The sequence below is a fragment of the Ursus americanus genome, chromosome 1, assembly GCF_024610735.1.
Source record: "Ursus americanus isolate L20-20 chromosome 1, mUrsAme1.1.p, whole genome shotgun sequence".
Classification (NCBI taxonomy): Eukaryota; Metazoa; Chordata; class Mammalia; order Carnivora; family Ursidae; genus Ursus; species Ursus americanus.
In genome coordinates, this window is record NC_142127.1 from 35,165,397 (window position 1) to 35,191,654 (window position 26,258).

General features: G+C 35.9%; 1 protein-coding gene across 1 annotated transcript in view; it reads left to right on the forward strand.

Annotated features, from left to right (window-relative positions):
- The window catches only part of KCNJ3 (potassium inwardly rectifying channel subfamily J member 3), a 148,908-nt gene extending 123,517 nt beyond the window's left edge, over positions 1-25,391 (forward strand). The window contains exon 3 of the mRNA XM_045781735.2: positions 22,080-25,391. Coding sequence (XP_045637691.1) covers positions 22,080-22,666 — 587 coding nt within the window. The 3' untranslated portion in view covers positions 22,667-25,391. The remainder of the gene's footprint in view (positions 1-22,079) is intronic.
- The last annotated feature ends 867 nt before the right edge of the window (positions 25,392-26,258 follow it).

Sequence of the window (26,258 nt, forward strand, 5' to 3'; positions counted from 1 at the left end):
AGTAGTGCTATGCAGTCTGTATTAGGGAGACCTTTGAAAGGAAAACAAATCTGAGAGAGCAGTGATCACTTGCTAGATATGTGATACATTTAAAATCTTTCGATGTTTACATATTTCTGTTAAAGTTCAGTGGGATTACTACGGTTTCATGGTTCCCTGTGGCCTGGCCACTGTCTAATTGGTGTCTCTTCCCTTCCTTCTTTTTAGCAGCCTGTGCTTTCTTTGTCCATGACTGGTTTCCTTCAGTATACTTGAGGTCCTTTCTGGCTTTCCCTCTGGGCATTCCTGTACGCAGGTCTATTGGGCGGGACCAGTTTTCCTCCAACTTACCTGTTCTTTATCATCCTTCTGTGTACTATCTACTTTGGGAAGCCCACTTTCCCTGATCTCTAATAACCAGGGTGAATGCCTCAGCTTTGTGTTCCAAAAGGGCCTGGAATGAAATTCATCACACTTCAGTGGAATGTTGTGTTTAAAAATCTAGTCTTTGCTAGACTCGTACATCCACTAGAGTGGAGAACAAACCTGTTCTGCTAACCAATTTATACTGAGTACGTCATATGGTGCTCAATACCTACACATGTGAATGAATATACTGATGACATAACTAAAATATTTGGAGAAATGTTAAGTTGCAAGTAGCAATTTTGAGAAGTTAATCTCAGGAATGAAGGCTCAGGGCCCCAGGGGTCCATGCAAAATTTTTCATTAATGATCACTTATTACAAAGAAGTTTAATTGTACGGGGCACCTGGGTGGCACAGCGGTTAAGCGCCTGCCTTCGGCTCAGGGCGTGATCCCGGTGTTATGGGATCGAGCCCCACATCAGGCTCCTCCGCTAGGAGCCTGCTTCTTCCTCTCCCACTCCCCCTGCTTGTGTTCCCTCTCTCGCTGGCTGTCTCTATCTCTGTCAAATAAATAAATAAAATCTTTAAAAAAAAAAAAAGAAGTTTAATTGTACATTTACACTCCACCAACAACACAGGGCTGGGATAGAAATTGTCTTAGTCAAAAATCAGTGGTGAAATTAACTGACATGAAGTCACTATTTGTTTTGTTGGGGAAAAAATCCTCAGTACTACTTCTCTCCTATTTATTAATCTTACAGGGTACATGGTGGTGCGTATTTGGCGTAGAGGGGAGAATGAAGGAGAGAGACCGAGGCCCTGTCTTCCCTTGTTATTCTTGGTCACTTGGTAGATTGCTACTCAAGGTTCATGAATTATTTTTTGAGAGCCAAGTATGTACCAGCCTCAGCTAATCATTAGAAAGGGCACAGATGAATAAGAAATAGTCTTTGTCCAATGGGATATGTCCAAATGTCCATAAAGAAACAGTTTAGAGAACATAGTATTTTGGCCAAAAACAGGTGAGCCCCCCCCTCTGAAATGTTAATCTTTGTATTTGAAAAATTTCAGATACTTATAAATATTTAAAAACTTTTTAACCCTTATTTTCTTTTTACTTATACTAAAGGGAATTTAGTGAAGATGTCAGTCATTTATAGCGTCGGGTCATGGAGTTTTGCTAATTTAATTTAACCTTTACTGTTTCCACATAGATAATTTGTTAAGGATTGTCACTAAAATTTGCTTTTCAGACATAATGTTAAAGCTCATTTTATATCGAACTGGAAATAAATACATGTGGGTTCTTTTGAATAGTTGTTTCTCTTAGACAAGAGCACCCTGATAATCATGGTATTTAGATTGGATATGATGGCTGGGGCAAAACACCTTTTGCTCCAATGTACTTCATAATGCTGCACGATGAATCCAGAAAGCACTGGTTCTATGATGCATATTTTGACCAAACATTTTATTTTTTGAATAAAGCTACCTGTATATTTATGTGTGTGTGTGTGTGTGTGTGTGTGTGTGTGTGTGTGTGTGTGTGTGTGTGTGTTGTCGGGGAATATTTTCTGCAACTTCATTTTCACTGAAAGCACGTACATGTCATTTAACAGAATTCTGAACTTAATAGATTTGCATATATTTCTAGCGACTGTTCACAAACAGCATACATGGGTTGGGGGCCTCCAGGCATCTTGTAGAGTTTCATGTTCAAGAGCACGTTAGAATGTGTATATCTCCATTGTCTTTATGTGACTGTTTATCTGAGCCTCCGAGATCCCCATTCCCCTCTCTTATTGGTACTATCTGTTCGCTAAGATGACAAATCAAATCCTTCATTCCTTCAGCTAAATAAATCTACCTTTATTTCCCTTCACTTTCCCATTCCGCTACTATGACATAAGCATGTTTTTTAACAATTTATATTCTAATTTATATTGTCTTTGATTTGGTGAGAAAATCTAACTTTTGCAGGCAAAATGTTCTGGGGATAGGCTTGCAATAATTTTTTTTTTGGCTTGCAATATTTTTAAAAAATATATTTCAATCAAGAAGTTCTCTAAAGAGGCCCTCATTCCTTTTGATGTGTGTTGATAAAAGCCATCACCATTTCTGTGGTTTAGTGCTGTAACCTAAAAAGTCCCCCCTAGTTCTTCTAAAGGGTATTTTTATTAAATCAGCTTAACAGATGTTTTACTAAATGGGCTGACCCATCTTAATGAAACTGTCTCTGCTTAGAAAGTATGAAGAAACTGTTGTCCCTTTCTAGTGATGGTCCCTGCTTGCAGTACAGTTTACAGCAGGCTCTAAGTCTCTAGGAGTCTCACAAGTTCGTGAGATTTGAAGAACATGGGAGGATGGGGAGGGGTAAATAAACTGAAGATAGGTTTATAAAGGTGCTTTCCATAAATGTTCAGAAAATTATCAATTTTATTAAACATGTGCATTTAAAATATTTCATTCTTAACTAGGCTTTTATTAGCTGTATCTGTAACAGTGTGTGCATACATACATATATACACACACTTACATGTTATATGTTAGTGTAGTCTAATATGTTAGATTTGAGAATATGATTTTAATGCATTTCTATGCTCTATTAACTTCATATTAAATAAGTGATACAGGTTTGACATTTGCATTATAGTTATCCTCAAATTAAATCCTGGAAGATTAAATAAACAGCCAGAATACAATGAGTCACTACTTGAAATCACTACTACCTAGTTATCTACTATCATTTGCATGCAAAAATAATAAAGCATGGCTTTCACAAGATCACTGGATGTGTAGATTTCATTGACAAGAGCCATCATATGAAAACCTTATGTACCTGAACTTTGGACAACCTACCCAAATGTTTAGAACAGATAATTAAGAGCTTTAGATAGCCTACTAGAACCCACTGTGATCTCAGTCTTGCCCAATTCCTACGTGCAAGAACAGCCTAGGCAGGGGAAGGTGGATTCCCAAATGCTGGGAGGGAGGAAGGTTGAGTTAGAAGTTTCCAATTATGTTCAAGATCATCAGTTTGCTGGATGAGGGAGGAGTGTTGGCATTTCTGTGAGGTAACTTGTCAAGACTGGTCAGGGGATTTGAAGTAATCAGTGGACTTAGGACCACCAGGGTTGAGAGACATCAACAGGGGATGGAAATAAGAAGAGCAGATAAACATGGACTCTTAGCTCAAGTAAAACCAGGTTCTTCTAGTCCAATATGGAATCTAAGCTGTTCTCTTGAGTGGTGATCCTTCTGGCAATGGTGGAAGTTTTCTTGTTTCTCTTTGCCGGAATGGCCACCAATCCCTGTACCCACAGATGAGAAGATACTCCAAACTTTACTGTGAAAGAGAGAAGAAGGCAAGGAGGTCAACCCTCAGAGAGGAAGACCCTTCGCTCTTCTTTGCTCCTGCTCTTATTGGTCCTTCAGATTAATCATAAATCTTTATCACTGTTTCTCAAGCACCTGATGTGTGACAAGGGGTCTTACTGGCACTAGGAGGAGCTGTTTACGGGAAAGATACCATACGCTTATCTGTGTGTTCTACAAGTTCGGCTACGCATAGTCTAAGGCACAATGCATATACCTGTTAGATCACAGGGTGGCTATTTGGGCTAAGAAAGCTTTGGGGAAGGCAACTCCCTGTAGCATTCCTATGGCAGAGTGGGCAAGCAGGCCTCGGCATTCCGAAGGCCTACGCCCTTCTGGGAAACCTTCCCTGCCCTCCGCGGCCTCCATGTTACATTTTTGCAAGCCAGGTATTATGCTTGATTTCATGCTCTACATTAAATACATTAACCCCAACACTCTTGTCCATACCTTTGGACATCTACAATTTTAAAATCAAGAAAGTTTGCTCTATATTGTTAGATAGATTTGGGGGTAGAATATTTAGTTTGAGTTTTTTAAACAGAAGACAGTGGAAAACATTTTTTTAAATCCAAGCACTATATCAAAAAATTATTATGCTCTTTCATATAGATTTTATATTATACTTAGGTCTAAAGTAATAAACTAAAAAGAATCCTCTATTTGATAGTGTATTTTCATCCATCACACCATCTTGGTTCTGTGACTTGCCTCCTTGCCCTAGTTGAGTAGGGGTTGAAGGGAGCTAGTAGGACCTCAGAATAGGTATACCAAGAACTGAAACAGAAATATTATTTTAAAAAATGACAGTAGAGAAAGAGACAGATGGCTGTTCCCTTCACATGTTCTAATAGCAACTAGAGCTGTTAATTAAAATAAGGGGCAGCTCAGAATGTGACTAAACCTATACACCAAATTAAGTTAATATGGAGAATTTAGGCAAAGCAACCTTTCTCATTTTAAAGGAGAGATTTAGATTGTGTTCAAATCATCTGGTCATTAAGCCCATGTTCTCATTTCACCTCTCTAGTGTTGACATTATCTTCAAACCAAATTGTGCTATAAGTGAAAATAGGTAAAAAAAAAAAAAAGTGAAAATAGGTAAAGTCAGTTACTCCTCTGTACCTCAGTTACTCTCTTTGATACAAGTTAGTGTCTTAGATTGTGTTTCCTAAGGCCTCTCTAACTCAAATTAGTATATGTTTCTCTAGTTGCACTATTCAGGCAATAAGGTTATTCAGTTTACAACAGACATAATTCTTTGTCTCATCAAAGCTCTTAATAAAGTACATTTTCTTTGCCTATTTTGCTCTTATATTCTTGAGAAAGAAGTAGTGAATTATGGCTGTGCTCCAACAGATTCCTGTTGATTATAAGAAAGTTAAAGGCTTCCGTTAAAAACATATTTCATCACCAAATCGCCATAAGATTATCAATACCTGTTTGTTTAGAAAGGAGCCTAGGAAAATCCATTTCATTAAGATGCACATCGTGTATTTCAAACACAATGTAATTAATCTGATTAGTTGGCTGAGACCCAGCCAGTGCTCTCAGGGGTAAAACTGTGAAGCTATAATTAATGAAATTAATGCCAGATATAAAAACTTGAGATTTGAGGTGACGTTTCGGTCATAACATTTCCTTTGAGTTTAGCAGAATGGAGAGACAGTTTAGTTGGAAGTAATTGTTCTTAGTTTAATGGCACATGATTAGATGAGAATGGTTCTTTTTCTCATGCTACGGGGCTGCTCGGACTATAAGTTGGCAGGCATGACGGTACAAAACTATCAGACAAATTTAATCAGAAAGTTCAGAAAATAAAAGGGTATGATTTAATGTACTATTTTTAGCTTCTCTTTCTTATGAGTACGAGTCAAGCTTCATGGCATGTCCATTTTCATCATTCTAACAATATGAAATTGTTAGTCGCCAGTCTTTCTAATCCTCTCCGTCCAATCAATTGTCAAGCCTTGTTAGATTTGCCTCCTAAATATCTTCTAGATCTATCTCCACAGCCATTTGTTTGGCCATCGTCCCTCACCAGAGCTTCCCTACTGGTCTGCCTGCTTCAGTCTTCCCCCATCAGATATTTTCTTCATAGAGCAGTCGAGGTGATTTCTAGCAAACACTGTCAGACTGTGCCACAGCCTTTGATTAAACACACCAATTACCCCCAGTGAATGGTCTGATGCATTCTTTTCAGGTGATAAGTACAATTTCCTCTCAAGATACAACACCAAATACTCCTTATCCAATAGAGGTTTTTCAGCATTCCAAGGAAATAGAAAAGTTTAACCTCTCAGTTTTGCATAAGATCATCTTGGTCTCAGAAAATAGATATTAAAACATTAATAATAGTAATAGTAATCATAGCCAACCCTTATTGAGTCCTTTATGAAAGACAGGAATGGAAATTGTGAGGAAGAGTCTATAGTCAAGAAGATTGCCAGGTGCTGTGCGAGGCTGATTCTTGCACAGCTTTGGGGTGGGAGAGCATGATGTCAAGTTAAGAACAGTGCTCGGTGAGCCATTTGTATGGATGAGATGTGACTACACACTTAAGGTGAAATAGGAAATGCCTTATAAAAGGTATGCGGAATGTGTAATCTCCTTCCAGAGTTAGTAAATATTAAGGACAGATGAATTACAAAGCAGTATCAGCAAGGTAATAGCAAATCTTTCTAACTGCATTCAGTCTAAGTCCCTGAGCCTTGTTTGGATTACACGTTATATAGCACTTTGCAGGTGCAAATCTATCTAGCAGTGGGCACTTCCGTAATTTGGCGACTTCTCTTTAAGATAAAAATAATACAAAATTATGACATCAAATGTATGAAAATGTGCTTCACTGTGCTAGTGAAGGTCTCTGAAGCCTAAGCTTTGTAAGTTTCATGTTAAGTCCACCTGTGGCAGTTTGAACTTTTGAATGTTTACTTTGCTTGTCTTGGAATACAGTCTGTGTACTTTTCCCTTTCTTTTATGGTGATAGGAACATTTCTGCATTAAGATCCCACCGTATTCTAATAACGGTGCTAGACGTAGATCTTGTAGTAGTTTATAGTGAGCTCTACTTCTTCCACAGTTTATTAGATGCTATATACACTTAAAAGAATTGATGTCTCAAGAAAGACTAAGGAAACAATATATATTGCTGCAGGCAAGAAGTGGGTTTAAAAGAGCATGATAGCAGCCTACACAATAACTAGGAGCTGTCAGCGGGAATGGAGTCCTTAAAGACAGTATAAGCAATCACGATGGCTTCAAATCACAGAGGGGAAGTTTTCTTTGTGTGTTGAAAGAGTAATTATGTAATTTTATCTTTGTTTGTGGAAACTTAGACATTAGACATGGGTTTTGGAAATTAGTTTAGCCTACATAGACAACATACCTATTTCGTGCCTCCATTTGTTTCGTGGAGGTAAAATACAGGTATAGCAAGACAGATGTGCCTACTTATACATGTATGAATAGGCTAGATAGTAAGCAGAGTATTTGGAATATACAAATTTGAGAACAAAATAGGGTGTTTGATTATGTGACTTCTCATTTTAACCTCAAAAGTAATTTTTTTAAAATAAATTTTATAGAGTTTTTAAAACCTCTTTTATTTATGGCTTCCTAAACTATAATAATCAAAATTTAGAGCTTGTTAGAGAAAAAGACAAATTTGGTAGCAAATTTATATGTTGCCTTTTTTTTTTTCCACCATATCATCATAGTATATATTTACCGCTTAGTGGAATGGTTGAAACGTAACATATAGGCATAGATGAAGGCTCTTGAGACACAGCATAGTGACCACCAAGAACAGAGGTAACCTGGCTCCACCACTTACAAGCCATGAGGCCTTGAGCAAGTTACCTAATCTCTCTTAGGTACTGACTTCTTTGTTTTTGTTTTAATTTTTTATAACTTTTTAATTTACTTATCAATAGGCCTTATGTTTTAGAGAAGTTTTAGGCTCACAAATTATTCAGGGAGTACAGAGTTTCCATACATCCCCCAGCCCTGCAGAACCCCCTCCCCTGCCAGCCTCACCCACCATTACCATGAAGCCCCAGTGTAGTACATTTGTTACAATCAATGAACCAACATTGGCACGTCATTATCAGCCTAAGTCTATAGTTTACATTAGAGCTCACTCTTTGTGTTGTACATTCTAATTTTGACTAATGTATAATGACATGTATCCACTATTATAGTATCATACAGAATAGGCTGGCACCTATTTACCCCCAAATCCTGGTAATCACTGATGTTTTTACTGTCTGCATAGTTGCATTTTCCAGAATGTCATGTAATTGGAATCATATAGTATGTAGCATTTCAGATTATTTTCTTTCACATAGTGATATGCATTTATGGTTACTTGTGCTTTTTTGTGGCTTATTAGCTCATTCTTTTGATCATTAAATACATTGTGTACATATACAGCAGTTTGTTTATTCATTCACCAATTAAAGGACATTTTGGTTGCTTCCAACTTTTGGCAATTATGAATAAAGTTACTATAAACATTTGTGTGCAGATTTTTGTGTGGACATAAATTTTCAGCTCATTTGGGTAAATACCAAAGAGCCCAATTGCTTGAATCGTATGGTAAGAATATATTTAGTTTTGTAAGAAACAGCCAAATTGTCTTCCAGAGTGGCTGTATTATTATTTTGTATTCCCAGCAGCAGTGAGTGAGCCGTGCTGTTTTCCTGTACCTTCACCAGCATTTGCTGTTTTCAGTGGTCCATATTTTGGGCATTCTAATAGGTATCTAGTGGTATCTTGCTGTTTTAATTTTCAGCTTCATAATGACATAAAATGTGGAGCATCTTTTCATATGATCAATTGCCATCTGTATATCTTCTTTGGTGAAGGGTCTAATCATATCTCTTGTCCATTTTTTTTTTTAGGGACAGGTTTATCATCTGAAAAAAAAAGATAGTAACTCCTCCACAGGGATTTTGAAAATAAACTAATTCATTTAGATATCTTAGCAGAGGCCCTAGAATATAAGTACAGTAAATATTAGATGATATTTTTGTTATGAACTATCTGCTTAACTTCGTAACATGTCTAAACTTTCCCCCCACTCTACCCCACCAACCAGCTTCTTTTCCCATTTAAAAAAAAATCAGTCTCTCAATATTCTTCTTTTTGATTGGCTTAAAATATTTCTATTATTCTCGACTCATCCCCTAAATGCAGACAGATTTTGTCATTTTTTTTTCCTGTGGAATTTTTGAATTAATGAATGAAACAGTCTCAGAATGGTACTGGGTACTTCTCTCTCTCTCTCCATATATATGTATGTATATATATATATGTATATATTGGAGGATTTAATCATACACAGTTCATGTATCTTTCAGGTTGATCAAATGAAGGATTACCTTATTAACTTCCGAAATGTTTATTAGGCAGAGAAAATAACTGCATGATTAAATTATTTTCTAATTCTTTTTTGGGGGTTGTTGTTCAAAAGTGATATATCTAAGAATAAACACCACTAATTTAAAATTTATTAAAATTGGTAGAATATATAGAAATGCAGTTTCTGATTATGAATGACATGAAAATTGATACCTGGGGGTATGTACGGACACAGAATGCAAGCTTCTTCACCAATTATTAATTCTATCTTATGATTCATATGTGGGCATCTGGCCAGAGAGCTTGATTTCCAATATTCCAAGTGGATTAACTCACTTGTCTCTTCTTCTTTCTCTCTCTCTTCCTTGTTTAGACCTTGGATATATTGTTTTGTAATATTAATAAGCCTTTGAATATTAGACATTATTAGATATTGTTCCTTTTAGTATTATTTATGTGATATAAATAATTTTGTTCATAAATGTCAAAACATTGTGCAAAGATATATAAGATAAAATTAACCCCAAAGATCACCAGGTCGGATAAGAATTTTGCCTGTATACCCTGGCTCTCTACCATTAACAGAATGCTTGTAGACAGATAATTTTTCACTTTAAAACCTGGGAGAGAATCTAGGCTGCCTTAGCAGTTCAACTATATTTTAAGATAAACTTTAGAGCGTTCAGTTATCATTTCCTTTTAGTAAATGTCAATCTTAAGGAAGTTTCTGATTGCATCCCATATGCTATTTGCCTCAGCATTTTTATATTGTGGCTTTTTAAAAGTGATTTTCTTTTTTTTAAATTAAAGTAAATTAAAATACTATCAAAGAAGCTGAGAAGCCTTGTGGTTTAGGGAAACTTTTTTTTTTTAACTCTAGTATAATTAACATACAGTGTTATGTTTCAGGTGTACAATACAGTGAATCAGTACTTCTCTCCATTTTTCAGTGTTCATCACAATAAATGTGCTCTTGATCCTTTCACCTTTTTCACCTGTACCCCCTTCAAATCCCCTCTGATAACCACCAATTTGTTTTCTGTATTTGAATCTGATTTTTTGTTTGTCTTTTCTTCTTTGTTCATTTATTTTGTTTCTTATATTCCACATGAGTGAAATCATAGGGTATTTATCTTTCTCTGATTGACTTATTTCACTTAGCATTAATAGCCTGTAGATCCATCCATGCTCTTGCAAATGGCAAGATTTCATTATTATGGCTGAGTAATATTCCATTATACGTACACACACACACACACACACACACACACACACACACCACTTTATCCACTCATCTATTGACGGGCATTTGGGTTGTTTCCATATTTTGACTATTGTAAATAATGCTGCAATAGACATAGGAGTGCATATATCTTTTCAAATTAGGGTTTTTTTGTTTTGTTTTGTTTTGTTTCGTTTTTTGGTGTTCTTTGGTTAAATACCCAGTAGTGCAATTACTGGATCATATGGTAGTTCCGTTTTTAACTTTTTGAGGAACTCCATACTGTTTTCCACAGTGGCTGCACCAGTTTGCATTCCCAGCAGTGCAGTAGGGTCCCTTCTTCCCACATACTTGCCAAAACTTGCTGTTTCTTGTGTTTTTTATTTTAGTCATTCTGACATGTAGGGGGTGATATCTCATTGTAGTTTTGATTTGTATTTCCCTGATGATGAGTGATGTTGATAAGGGAAACTCTTCATACTTTAATTTTTAAACAACTGTTTACGTCATGGCAGAAAATCATATGGTTTCGTAAGACTTGTATGTACATGTTCAAGCCAATCATTCATTTTTCTTTTAAAATACATGTGCTAAATATTATATGTTTGTGATTATTACTGTGAAGTGGCATTTTCACATCTAGAATAAAAGACACTCCATAATAGCATCCATAAAATTATAGAGACTTTATTTTACGTTTCAATAAGTTTCTATAAATAAGAGCAAAACTTCTCTTTTTACTGCAAAGCATGGAACCAGAATTACTGCTGAATTGCAAATATTTATCCAGGCTCTGTTCTCAGCCTGCAAGCAAACAAAATAATATTTGAATTTCTGCCAAAGGAGATGTTAAAAAATAGCTATAGTTTGAGATCGCAAAAGATGTAGCAGCCTCTATGAAAAGTAAGTCTTATGACTTTGAGAGAAAACAAGTTTTAAATTGCCAGGTAAAAATGGATATACTGCGCTTTCTAAAGTGAACAGTTAGAGTTGTGTGAGGGATAGAAATGTCACCAAAACTTTAGATTTAACTAGAGGTCAAGTATTCAAGCATAGCAAAATGTCCAATTAATTTAATGATCATGCGGCTTAATGGTTAAATGCTAATAAATCTAACCTCTCTAGAAAACGTATCTAGACGTACATCTGTCTGTGTATATTTTCACAAAGGTGCAAGGAAAAAACTAACTGGTTATCATTGAATGTGATTTATGAGCAAGTGCCTCTTGCTTCTTTGTGTTAAGAGTCATTCATATTTTATATAGTGATTATATATACTTTATTTTTATATTCTCCCCTGCCCTACTTCACTAATCAAAATGAGAAGCTCTTAGTATAATTGTGTCCCTTGCATTTTTGTTAGTGGCCTCTTCTAGTGGATCTGGCAGTCGAGTAGATTACTGTCCAGTAGGAGAGTTCTGTGTCCTTCACAAAGTTGACTTCCCCAGCACTGACATTTTTAACTTTCTCATTCTTCCCGTTCCTCCATTCCTCTAGTATCCCTCCTGAAGAATGCATTGAGCATCTAATACTTGGTACAATGTTGGATACTAGAGATGCCAAGGTGGTTAAGAGCTCCCTTAAGAAGCTTATTCTAATCTGATATGTGTCTGTACCTGCAGCAAATGGACAAATAGGAATCGTGTCTTAAATCCAGGCGCAGCTCTTTGTGCTTTTGCATATGCTCTTTCGCCAGCCCAGAATGTGTCTTTCTCACATGGTAGACAGGGACTGTGTAACAATTACTACTCATTTTTCGAGACTAGAGTCAAACGTAGAGGTTGAGTGGGTTGATCCTTCACTCCATTGCCATAGCATCTTATAGTTCAGCATCCAGAAGAGTACCTGGCAGAAAGGAGATGTTTAATAGATTAATAATTTTAATAATATAACTGAATGAAGTTGATTATGCATGTCACTGAGATATTTATAGTACCTAGTGGGTGAGAAATGTGGGCGTATGTGCCTATGCACGTGTATGTGTGTGTGTGCTTAACAATATAGTATATTTCAAGGACAATAAATTGAAGTAGAAAAATCAGGAAAGATTTCATACATTTAATGACATTTGATTTGAGCTTTGATTATGAGGAATTATGTCAAGAGGTGGAGAGATGAGAGAGGACATTTCAAGGATTTGATACAACATGGACCATATGTGGTAATGTAATATGCCTGGAACATAGTAATTTTTAACAGGAAAGCCATCCATTCAAGAAAAATGGAGCAGAATAGCATAGAGGTTAAAAAGAATAGCATGGAATTGGAAAGCTTGACTTTACACCATGGCTACTACTGTGTCTTTTCACGTGACATTGGACAAGCTATTTCCCCTCCCAATACCTCAGTATCATTATCTATCATATGAGAAAAAGAAGAGTATATACTTCATAAAATGGTAGAGAGAATTACAATATACATAGAAAATACTTTGGATATAACATATATTTTTTACTATGTGTTGTAGTTATTGTTAAGAGGTTTTAAAGACATAAAACTATAATGGACACTTAGACCTAGATTTTGAAGGAACTAGGAAGATATGCTGGTAAGTTTTGGGTTTGTTTTTTATTTCTTGTTTAAATTTTACTTATTTATTTTGTTTAAATATCACACAGTTTAAAAGTTGCTAGGCCTACCTCCTAATGCGAATTAGAGGTTAGGATTGCAACCTATATATTAAGGGGACGCAAACATTCAATTCATCACCCCATACAAAGTGGTAATGAATGATATTTTAAAGTAAAGTTCTAGGAATATCTTTTAAAAGACAGGAAATAATGCAGGCATTTAATTATTGTAACTTGCATGTAACAGTTTTTGAAAGCTGACATGTGTATTACTGCTTTAGACAATATTTCAAAAAGTTTTCTTCCCTATGACTAGAGATAATGTTCTTCAAAATAATTAAATTCCAGCATTATCTGAAAAGCGCTCTTTATTTATTTATTTGAGAAATGTATTACATTTGCCCTTTAAAAAACATCTTTTCTCATGTCAGTCTTATGAGACGGTGTATTCCCCAACAGTAATTTGGTTCCATTATATTTACATCACTAAGATGTTTTAGAAGCTAAAAATCATATATTAACAGGAGAAAACTATAGAAGGAATAGATTTAGGTAGCTATTGTTTTGGTTTTGTAATTGTCAGTGAAAAAAAAACATGCTTTAATAGGTATCATAAAGGAAAAGAGAAAGAGATACTCTCAGAATGGAACATTTCACCGTTAGGTTAATGAAATGATAATCAGTTGGAAGTGTATTGGTCAAATCCTGTAATGCTTCTGTATGAAGTGAGAGGGGAAAGTTGAAGGTAGCTCCTTGGCAACACGGCAGAGAAGTTAATTGTATTTCAAGGGGAGGATTTGCTACTGTAAAGTCAGTCCCATTTGTGCAGTGTAGACCATGTTGACAGTGCACTATTCTGTTTATATCGTATGTACCAATAGGCCTTTTCTCTTATTTCAGATAAATGTGGACAACGTGGTCTGTGTCGAATTAACAGAAACTAAAAATGCAAAAATTATTTCATTTGCTTGGAGTTAATTCTGAGAAATAGGGTGATCACTGAAGAATCAAAATATATCTAAAATGACCTTTTAACTAATTGGAACCCCAATAATGATAATGATTGATAATAATTATCAATTATTGAGCCTTTATTATTTACCAGGTAATACAGTAGACCCATTAAATAGATTATATAATTTATAATTGCAATAACTTTATAAATAATATATTTTTATCCCTTGTAACTGTAATTTCAATAATATGCCTAGGGTCTTACTCATAGTGTGTGGTTAAAACCACAGCAACCTCAATATTCAGAGCCATTGTTCTTTGGCTTAATATAACCCTGAGTCTCTTAAATATGTCTTCAGCAGTATGATCATGAATTATATGTCATATTTTCTACATGCCATTAACTCTTCACACCTGCATTAATATTCCTTTTTGGGAGTCTAGCATTTTCTTTGTTGTCATTAAGAATCTATTTTCTTTTCTTTTGTCCTTCTGGAAACTGAGAAACCTAAATTAAAGTATTGCATTTGAAATCTTGGTGCTAAATTTCTTATTGACACTTTATTTTCTAACAAATGTAATTGGGTTTTTCTTCTTCTTTTTATCTTTTTAATCTTTTTAGAATTTTTTGACCTAGCTTGAGCAATAATGGCAAGCTTATGTCTGAGAACACATTGTAAAACTAAGTGCTTGTAAATAATAGAGAATAATATTGGGTTGAATGCATGCCAGAAACTTCTACTCTTCTCTAAAAGTGTCTGAGCAGAATATATTGCGCTTTAAAGGGATTCCATCTACTTGAAAACTGCAGTTTCTGGAAGCAATTTATATATTCTTAATAGCTTTGCAACCTATATCCCAGAGGAGCCTGATGCCATAACCTTAGTATTATTGAACAGTGGTGTACACAGTGTCTTTGTTTTATAAACAAGATAAAAAAAAAAAACCCAAACATCATATACTTCCTCAAAAAGTTTATAGTTTAAACTTCAGTTCAGCTCAGCACAACACAACAGAGAGCAGGCAAAGAATGCCAAGTAAGCCTTACAGTTGTGAGAGCTTGGGGGATGGGCAAAATTTGGGGAGTACTGTGAGGAAGAAGCAGCTACAGACTTTATTTAGTAATCCTCAGAGCAGTAACACAGGACAGTCTAGGAAGTTGCTGGGGATAACAGCACATGCTACCCGGGCTAAGCTATTAGTTGATTCAGTTATAAAAACCACTTCCAATTTGGAAAAAAAAAAAAAAGACAAAAGGACAGATTTGATGAAGAAAAACAGTATATTACTTGGCTAAAATTTGCAGATGTGTGTGTGTGTGTGTGTGTGTGTGTATGTATAAATAAAACTTGTAGTGTAGTCAGATAACTTCCATTTAGGGACTCTTCTGGAAGAAAATGAGCAATATTTATTGTACATGCAGTTTCTATATATCACTTAATTTTATTTAATCCTCACAATGTCTATGTAAAATCGGTAGAGTGGGCCTTAATTTACAGATAATGAAACCAAGGATTAAAGAGATTTAATATTGTTTTCAAGGTCACACATTAATTAGTGGTGGAGCTGGGGTTCAAGTACTTCCTCAGAGTTGTGAGAAGTCAAGAGAACACATACCATGTGCTTAGAAAGACTCTCGGCGCACAGTAAGCGCTATAGGAATATTACTGATTATTATTACCTATCATTATTATTACATGGCTTAATTAAAGGGGAGTTTCTCTTTTCCCCTTTTGTTTAGTGCACACATAAAACACAGCCACCCTACTAGGAGTTTTCTCCCTCTCTCAGCAACTTCTATATTAAGGTTTAGATAAAGCCTCTGCTGTGCAGAAGTTATTGATTATTTGATGTTTTCTGTGTCACAGCATCCAGACATTCCCCTTGGCCTGTGGTTATATTGTGTTTAACCCTCTCGTACCCACCTCATGCAGGCAACCATTTCTGACGAGCAGAAACAGTACAGAATACCCTAATTGGAGGCATTCCGAAAGTTTCATTAAGGACGTGTCAAACAGCAACCCGCTTTGCCATTTTCACTTAAAAAGCTCTCGGACTTGTTATTTGAATGAGTGTTCAGACCAGTTAAAGAGGAACTTAGAGGTAGAATCAGGAAGGGGAAAGTCAAAAGAGAAAAGGTAAGAAGACTCTATGGCCACTATCATTTTAGGTCAACACACTGGTGCTGGAAGACATTAAGCAGCAATATATAGCTTTATTATCTAAGAATTAATGCAGAGAATACATCTTTTTTTTCACAAAATGTTTTTCATCTAAGGATCAAAAGTCCCAGCTATTTCCAGTAGAAGCATCTGTTGCTTTACCAGTTTCCACAGAGATGAGCTCGTGTTGATTTTCATCACATTTGTTCAAGTCTGGAATCTGGTTAAAATACGCAAACAGCCACCCTGCCAGTTAAGAGCTGCAAGGATCTAGTACCCTGTGAATAATGCTCTGCACCTACCTGCATTCATTCCAATTCAAATGGCATTTGTGATTATGAATGTGAGCATGGATTATTTAAAAATGCTTTAGAGTCAGAAGCATAAGATGAAACAACCTACAAGGAAGAATACTGTGCTACACACATGCTCTTAGGAAACATAATTATATTTACTTTAAATCTTTCCAATTGTATTTTATTTTTTAACATTATTTTGGGAAAACTTTTGTAAAAAGAAGTAGTCTTGTCAATTGTGTCTTAGAACGTTGTCTAACCTGCAGATTGACCATCATAGGCATTCTTCTGTTATCCAACTTATGATGCTTTATTATCATTATCTATATATTGACGGCACATTAATATTCTGAGTTGAAACCAGATTTGAAAACTACCATGTTGGTTACAAAAATACTGATTCAAAGGGACACATGCACCCCAATGTTCATAGCAGCATTATCAACAGTAGCCAAATTACGGAAAGAGCGCAAATGTCCATCGACTGACGAATGGATAAACAAGCAGTAGTATATGTATATACCACGGGTTTTTTTGTTGTTGTTTCTGGATTGTATTTTTTTTCAGGGGTTGGGGGGTAGGTGAGGAGTGTGAGCAGATGCCTCAATGTCCTGGCTGCCAAAGGCATCACAAAGAAGTGGGTAGAGGAAGACTGCTCTTTCCCTGCCTGTCTCAGTCAGTGTCGCCTTGTCCTGGGAAGGACCTCTTCAGCTCTGACTCTTGCCCCTTCCCTATCAAGTCCAAAATGTCCAAGTCACATAAAAAGAGGAGCTTGAATGGGGATTAAACCAAGAGCAGTTTTAATGGCTTTCTCCCTCCCATTTCCCCACTGTTAGTATTATTATTACACAAGAATAAAGGATTCCTGAGAGCCTCTCCTCCCCTCTCCCTTGGGCCCCCCTTGACAGGACTCATCCCTACCAACCCCCATGGATTTCTGGGTAAAAAAAAAAAAAAGAAAGTGAAAGGCACTACAGGGGTGGGGGTGGGGCTCAAGTGCCAGGGTGGTAGAGGGTCATGGCCAGGCCCTTGAGGGTTGAGAAGTGTCCTGGGGGCCCCAGTGGGGGCCTTCCCTGGGCCCAGCTAACAGGCCTAGGAAAGTCCCTCCTCCCACCCCGACCCACTCAGAGTCTGCGGCAGGAGGATAGTTAGTGTTGGGCTCAGAAAGGAGGAATGGAGGGCCCACTCTACCAGGACCCAAGGGCCAAACCCAATATCCATACGATGTACATGCATATACATACAATGGAATATTACCCAGCCATCAAAAAGAACAAAATCCTGCCATTTGCAACGTGGCGGAGCTAGAATGTATTATGTTAAGTGAAATAAGTCAGTCAGAGAATGAAAAATACCATATGATTTCACTTATATGTGGAATTTAAGAAATGAAACAGATGAACATGGGGGGAATTAAAAGAGAGAAGCAAAGCATAATCCAGACTCTTAAATATAAAGAACAAATTGAGGGCTGCTGGAGGGGAAGGGAAGTGGGCACAGGGGTGGGTTAAATGGGTGATGAGGATTAAGGAGGGCACTTGTGATGAGCACTGGGTATGTAAGTGATGAATCACCGAATTCTACTACAGAAACTAACATTGTATGTTAGATAACTGGAATTTAAATAAAAACTTAAAAAAGAAAAAAAAAATCTTAGGAGTGCCTGGTTGTCTCAGTCAGTTAAAGTGTCTGCCTTTGGCTCAGGTCATGATCCCAGGGTTCTGGGATCAAGCCCTGCCCGTGTAGGGCTCCCTTCACAGTGGGAAGCCTGCCTCTCCCTCTCCTGCTCCCCCTGCTTGTGCTCTCTCTCTCTCTCAAATAAATAAATAAATAAATAAATAAATAAATAAATAAAATCTTAAAAAAAGAAAAAATCTTTAAAAAACTATGATGTTGTTGAATTGGAAATGTTTATATTTGTGTACCCACAGCTAATGAAAGTGTAAAAGAAACAGCAGAAAACAAACAAGGGTGAAAGTGCTGACAAGTACTCTTGGTATAATTACTAAAGTATTGTTTTGGTTTTAGTCACCTTGCTGCAGGCCTTTTTCATACACCCCAAGCTCCTACACTCAGTCTCCCAAGCTATTAGAGAGTCTCAGGTGGAAAATAAGAAACCCTAAAAATTGGGAATATGAGTAATGTATGTTTTTCTATATTTTAAAACATTTTGAATATTTAACTGATCATTTCCAAAAAGAGAATTGCTATCTGATATCTGGCCATTTTTAAATTTAATTTTCTGTGTTGCTAATATGGTACAAATTGCTAATATGTCAAAATTACCCCCCCTTATGTTAATGCAGTAACACTAATTTTCAGGGACAACAGGAAATGCAAACGATCACCACAGAACAGTAAACACAGCAGTCATTATTAAGCACTGCCTAATACCACGCACTGTTTTGTGCTCTTGTCCCAGACTCTCAATGGTTTTATGAGAGGGTACTACTCCTCTGCTTTGTAGAAGAGAGAACTGAAGCTCAGGGAGTTTCAGGTAATTTTCACAAGCTACTTCAGTAATGGAAATGACAGCCAAATTTATATACTTTCCAGTTCTATGAAGATGCTGCCTCACAAGTATTGGTTTGCTATGGAAGGATGGCAGTTAATCTCTTATAGTAGAATAAAATCTCCCCACCATATTTTTCTGTCAGAATCATCCACTGGCATTTGAGTAACAATGCTTACAGGTATTTGTATGTGAACAAATGTTTGCAATACCTGTTGACATTATAGATATCATTGTACCTTAAGCACCTTCATAATCAATGGCCTGTTTCCCCAAAGTGAAACTTTTGTAAGACTTTATTCCTCCATTTTTCCCCACCATTTAAATTTCTCCGAAGTTCTTTCTATGATTTCTGTTGACTTCACAGGAAACCACTCAGGGTGAGTAAGCATCTGAGATCAGCAATGTGTCTGTTATAATGACAGTGGGGACAGAAGTTTGATTTTTATTTTCATCTTCCTTTCCCAATGTAAAAAAAGTCACTAAAACAAAATGAGCTAAGATGGTGATAGTAATCAAATTTTGTATCAATATTTACTCTTTCATTGTTACAAGTAATTGAACAAAGTGTAGGGTCTGAATTTACTTCAACTATTAATATATACATGCATTTATAATGACCAAAGGACAAACCTACAAACCTATGCTACACTGAGTTATATTGACTGTGTGCCCTTCAGATAATTCTACTCACCATAAGTTTTCAATGGATTAATACTTAAGAATTAAAATGGGGTTGTAAAGGAAGTACTACCACTTAACAGTAAATATATATTTATGATTTTTTCCTTAAATTTAAATTAATATCCGGGCTGGGAAGATACATATAGAATTTATAAGAGTGATTGATTTTGGAGAGAAACAAAAAGGATACTTATTTAAACAAATATAGGGTACTTATTTATTTTATGTTTTGTAACTCAATGGATAGGAACATTGATAGTTGTCATTTATTCTAGGTACTTTGGTAGCTCCTTAAACTATTCAAAATAAAGGAAGGGAAAAATGAAGAGAGGATAAACAGAGGGGGAAATGAACCATGAGAGACTATGGACTCCGGGAAACAAACTGACGGTTTTAGAGGGGTGGCGGGACGGGAGATGGGCTAGCCCGGTGATGGGTATTAAGGAGGGCATGTATGGCATGGAGCACTGGGTGTTATACGCAAACAATGAATCATGGAACTTTACATCAAAAACTAATGATGTACTGTATGGTGACTAACATATCATAATAAAAATAAAGTTAAATTAAATTAAATTAAAAAAATAAAGTCAAATAAATATATCAGGAAATACGTTTTTGAATCTTTTCTGAATAAATGTTTATCTGTAATTTTTTCTCATGAAATAGAGGCTAGAAAATCATTTGAAAAGAGAGATGTTACTGTGTGTATGTCTATAAAACTTACAAATTACTTTTTAAACTAATTTTATTGTCTCCATATATAAACGTTTCTGGGAGGTATTCCTGATAAGATGTTGACTATGAAGACTGGTGTTTGGCCAGTATCAGATTTTCACCATGACACTTAATTTGATAAGTTGTTTTGAATCGGGTTCCTAACTAAAATAATAGAGACATAATGGCAAAGTAAAAAGAACAACCAAACCCCCAGAAATTAGAATAATATTGTATTTTCTCTACAGTTTCCTATATCTGTGCCCAAGGAAGGTCAAGAGATAATCATTTCTGTGAGCGCTATACTCCTTATCTTTAAATTGGACATAGGAATGTTTTCTTGTTAGGATGATATTGAGAATTAGAAATAATATACAGAGAGCACCTAACCCAGTGCCTGAGATATGATAGGCATTCATCTTCTGCATCAGTTATTTGAAAAATATCTGGAAAAAGATGGTATGTAAGTATAACAACTGCTTCCCTGGTGATACATCACTAATAGCTACAAGGCAAGATTTTGGAAAGATTCAAGTAAGAAATTGTCTTCAATATTGCTTTTCAGTTGTGCATTTATCCCAATTCCACGTATTGTATGTGTGATCACTAGTCGGGGAGGAAAGACAGAATGTCCATTTATCCAGTCTATTCCAGGCTTAAACACAATTGAAATTATTTATAAACTGACAGAGGGAGAATAGAAATGTAAGCAGAAAGATTGTCATCATTTGGTTAAATTATACTTAATATTACAGAGGTGCATTTTTAAAATGTGTCTATCATTTTACACTTTAATAGGCTCTACTACAAGTATGATAGTAAAGGTAGAAGAAAGTGAATTTTGCAACTTATAGAAAATCACATCTTTTGACTAAAATAAGACTGAATTTTTATAATAAGCTTTAAGTGTACTTAAACATATTATCATGTGCTTCCAGTGTTCACATCTGTAATGAATATCAGAGGTTGACTGATTTAATAGTAACCCACTCTAAATAAATAATTTGTGAAGAGAATATGGTTGAGTAAATAAGAGTAGCATGAGGCAAATGATATCCAAGTAACGTAATCTGTAAGTAGCAAAATTTTAAATCTGATATCCAGCATCCAGTTTCAGAGATTGCTATAGCAGGAACAAAATTGGAAATATCACATTGGCATAGATTACTGATTTTAGCATATGGATTTCCAAGACTTGAGGAAAAGTTCATTCTGGCCTTACAGGTCCCGAAGAATAGAATCATCATGATGACCTTCCATGATCTGATATAAAAATATTTTCAACTTTTATTCATTAAGCAAATACTTGGGATAGTTACAGTTGCTCTCCTTTAATTGGACATTGTATGACACATTTTACATTTTTGTACAATATTTGATTTCTTGCTCACAGCAGTCCTGTGATGCAGGTATTTTCATGCTTTACAGAGGAGGGAAGTGATACTCAAGTATCTTTCTTAAGTTTATACAGCGGTAAAGTTCGGATGCAAATTCAGGTTTGTTGCATATATCGCATAGCTTCGTGAACAAGGGAAAATGATTTTGTGACTTCTCCACTTCTTCTAGAGACACATATGTTCTGAAATTGGTCCGTGCCATTTTTGCTTTTGGTTTGCGGATGAAGAGCAATTAATTATGCCTTGCTGTACTGCCTTCCAAACGCGTACAGTAAAAGTTCCCTGTGTTTTTCATTGGAAGAAAGTATATGTATCAAAACTATGCACATGAAAACTTTTAACATATTCTTTTATTCAGTCCACTTAGATAAACAGTTCAAAGCTTAAATAAGAAAGCAAAATGAATTCCGTAGGTTCACCTGGCTTTCTGTTTCCTTCTGCTATGCATAATTCATCAAAGATTTCCTTTTTGCTTATAGGGATGACTTGTCAAGCTCGAACATCTTACACTGAAGATGAAGTTCTTTGGGGTCATCGTTTCTTCCCTGTGATTTCCTTAGAAGAAGGATTCTTCAAAGTTGATTACTCCCAGTTCCATGCCACATTTGAAGTCCCCACCCCACCTTATAGTGTGAAAGAACAGGAGGAGATGCTTCTGATGTCATCCCCTTTAATAGCACCAGCCATAACTAACAGCAAAGAAAGACATAATTCTGTAGACTGCTTAGATGGGCTAGATGACATTACTACAAAACTTCCATCTAAGCTGCAGAAAATTACTGGAAGAGAAGACTTTCCCAAAAAACTCTTGAGGATGAGTTCTACAACTTCAGAAAAAGCCTACAGCTTGGGAGATTTGCCCATGAAACTTCAACGAATAAGTTCAGTTCCTGGCAACTCAGAAGAAAAACTGGTATCTAAAACCACCAAGATGTTGTCTGACCCCATGAGCCAGTCAGTGGCCGATTTGCCACCAAAGCTTCAAAAGATCGCTGGAGGAGCAGCCAGGATGGAAGGGAATCTCCCAGCCAAATTAAGAAAAATGAACTCTGATCGATTCACATAACAAAACACCCCCATAGGCATTATTTACTGTTTGATTTAGTAATAGTCCAATATTTGGCTGATGAGGTAATCCTCGAAGGAATCCGAAAGGTACATTTTCCCCCCAGTCATATATGCATATTTGAGAACCCTTTCTTCCCAAGTATTGCCACTGTGCAGAAAGCAAAAGTTGTGTAAAGGGAGGACATCATAAGAAAGTTCTTCTTAACGGGCATGTATTATCACATCAAGCATGCAATAATGTGCAAATTTTGCATTTAGTTTTATGGCATGATTTATATATGGTATATTTATATTGTATATTCTGGAAAAAATATATATATATTTAAAGAGGTGGTACTCTTCACGACATTTCTAACATATGTATTAAGCCAAACATGAGTGGATAGCTTTCAGGGCGATAAAACTATATATATATATGTGTGTGTATATATATATATATCTATACATATGTGTGTATATATATATACACACACACACATACATACGTACATATATATCTGATAAAATTGTGATGTTTTGTTCAAACTTGTAGTTCTTGTGCATGTTTACTTTATTAGGCTAGGAAGGCTTCTGGCATTGATTATTAATACCAAATATTTTAGCCTTAAATTATTTGTCATTTTAAAATCTGATTTAATGTTTTTTGCTGTTTAAGGTCCTGGGAGTTTATCAGTTGTACTTTATATGAGGGAGTCACATGAGTCTATGCTATTTATGGCCCTGCATAAATATAACCATTATAGATTTAACTTGTAAATTTTAGAGCATACCAATATGCTAAAAATTTTTATGATTTTTAAAAGTTGCTAGTACTAGGGAAAAATTGGTGATTTGAGAATTGGTCCTTTTCTGGACTACTCGAAGTCTGGAACTCTGTTTTGTACATGATCTAATGGAAACATGAGCTCTGAACAAATGCTGAATCATTGTAATCATCAGTAGCCAACTTACATTGAATATATCAGAATCTGCTTGAAATTACATAATTAATGGTCCCTGTTTCACACTGAGTCAATTGGTAACATTTCCACTCTTTTTCTGGAATTTCTGTCGTTTTAAAAACCAATAATTTATTCTTGAGGCGATACAACAATACAATGAAACAGATGATAAATATTTCTGCTTAAAATATGTATGTCTAAATGAGTCTCTTTTTAATGCTGTTCTCTTGTTTGTGGCATTTACTGTATCAGGACAGACTTTTTTCTGCATCTGGGGAACCTATCCCACCCATGCCTGTCACTCCATTCAGGAAGAATGTTATGTATATACCTGAGAGAATTTTAAATTAGATGAACTGAAGATATTTTACCCATGTGGGCTTTTTCGTTTGCTTGTTTGTTTGGTCAATGCTGATTTTATTGGTGTCTTGGATCCCTGGCCTACCAAAGTAATTTTAGCAGTACTATTTTCTAACCCCAAGGTCTGATATTTATTACTCATTAGTGGAAATAATAACTATTGCTCAGAAGAACACCTACAAAATCAAGATTTAGAGTGTAGAGATTTTTATGAAAATTTATAAGTGCTCCTTATCAAAAAATCATGGATTTTCCTCTGAAATTTCTTTGGGCATTGCATTGTAAGTCTGTCCAGAATTAAACTATTTCTCCCTATTAATATCTAAATCCTTAATGGCTGGTTTGGGGTCCCATCATTTCCCATTTTTTAGCAATCCTGTGATGATTTTCTTATTGGAAAATTATTGCATCAACAGTCCTATCATAACTACAATAATACCTTCCGGCTACCTCTGTATCAACCAAATTCTGTAGGTGCAAACATATCCCAGGGAATTGTTACTGGCAAAATGATCAACCTTGAGCATTCATCCACTGTGAATAGAGGTAGCTGTTCTACCCCTTGATCCCATTTGCTGATTATAGAAAATGAAATAGTAGCAGAGAGAGAAGGGAGTCTAGGGGGCATGAGAGATTTATTATCAGTGGAAGAAACTCCATAGATCATTTAGTCCAAATACTTAACACTAAATAGAGCCATAATCCAATTTGAGGAGTCATTCTAATTTGTCTTTGGTACCGAGGAGAACATGGGACCAAAAACAAACTCTCTGAATGTATTCACTCATTCATTCAACAAAATTTTTTGCATGCCTTTTATGTCCTAGGCAGTTTTAGGTCCTGGAGATTTGGCTATGACTAAGTCAGAGGAGGTCGCTGCCCATTTGAACACTGCATATGGGTAGGAGAGTGGGGAGGGGCCCTGTCGAGACAGAACACAAAGGAGATGATTTCAAGATACTCAAAATAACAGTTTAAGGTAAGAAAAACAGGACATCAAAATAGAAAAACGACTGGGTGGAGAAAGAATTGATGATTTTAGAAGAGGTGACTGGCTTAGGGAGGGAGTGATATTTCAACAGACGTCTGAATAATGAGAAAAGAACCACTTTTGCCAAAATTAATTTTTCTCAGTGATGCTATTCCTTTATCTTTTCCACATATGTATGGGAAAGGTCTGATTTCTGCATGTAATTGCAGTTTAGCCCGTATTGCTAAGTTGGTCGGAGGTTCCAGTTTCCCCGGGAGAGTTTCAGTTTATATCTGTCGTACCTGTGTAATTAATGATAGCGCTCCCTTTCACTCTTAGAATGTCCTGGTTTGGATGACACATTATATGGTGACTCTATGTTTTTGTTGACACTAACTAAATTATGAAGTCTGATATATTTGGATAAAAATAAAGAATTGCTTTTTCTTCTCTTTTCGCTGATTTTTTTGACACTGATCAGTCCAAGAAAGATCATCTCCGTTTCGTGTATTTCAGCCTGCAGGACTGCTTATCAAAGTGGTTTCATGTAACATTTGTTCAATCTGTACATGACATGTTTTCTCAGCAGCGAAAAGTTATGCATTTTATTGACTGAATAAAACATAAATCTCTGCTATTTCCATTTCAGGGAGTTATAAGAGCTCAAATCAAAGAGAATAAAAGTCAACGGAAGCCAGGGTAATTGTCAGCCCACCAGTGTGGTGACTTTTGGAAAGCAAAATGTAATATGTTCATTGAACTGAATAACTCTACTTAACAACTGGAAACTAGTCCCTTTTGTGGGATTTTCATGGTATAGCTCCTGTCCTGGTAAAATATTTCATTCTATTTATCAAAATGATGTGAATAAAAGAAATACAATTATTTTGGTAATGCCCATCTTTGGTTGAAATATTCATTCTTCTCAGCAATATGTGAATAGTTCTGTAAATATATACAAACTAAAAATAAGGATACTTTATCATTAGTTATTTCTGAAAAATTCTTATGTGGTTTTAAATCCATCCATCTATAGCTTTAAATACTAAGAAATGTATTTAGTTGTCTCCGTACTGAAGAGCCTATTTGTCTAGAAAGGACGGGGCAAAAATGGATTGTTTCTGTTGGAGAAAGAATGAGCTTATGGAGAAGGTGGCGTATATCCTATCTGTATTATGAAAAACGTCCACAGTTCCATACTTTGACGAGAGCGCAGCTTGATTGCACAGCACCTCTGTGGGTTCTACTGCAGACTTTGTGCTTGAATTACATTGTACATAATATTCAAACTGGAATCAAGCTAATTGAATTTTCTGGCA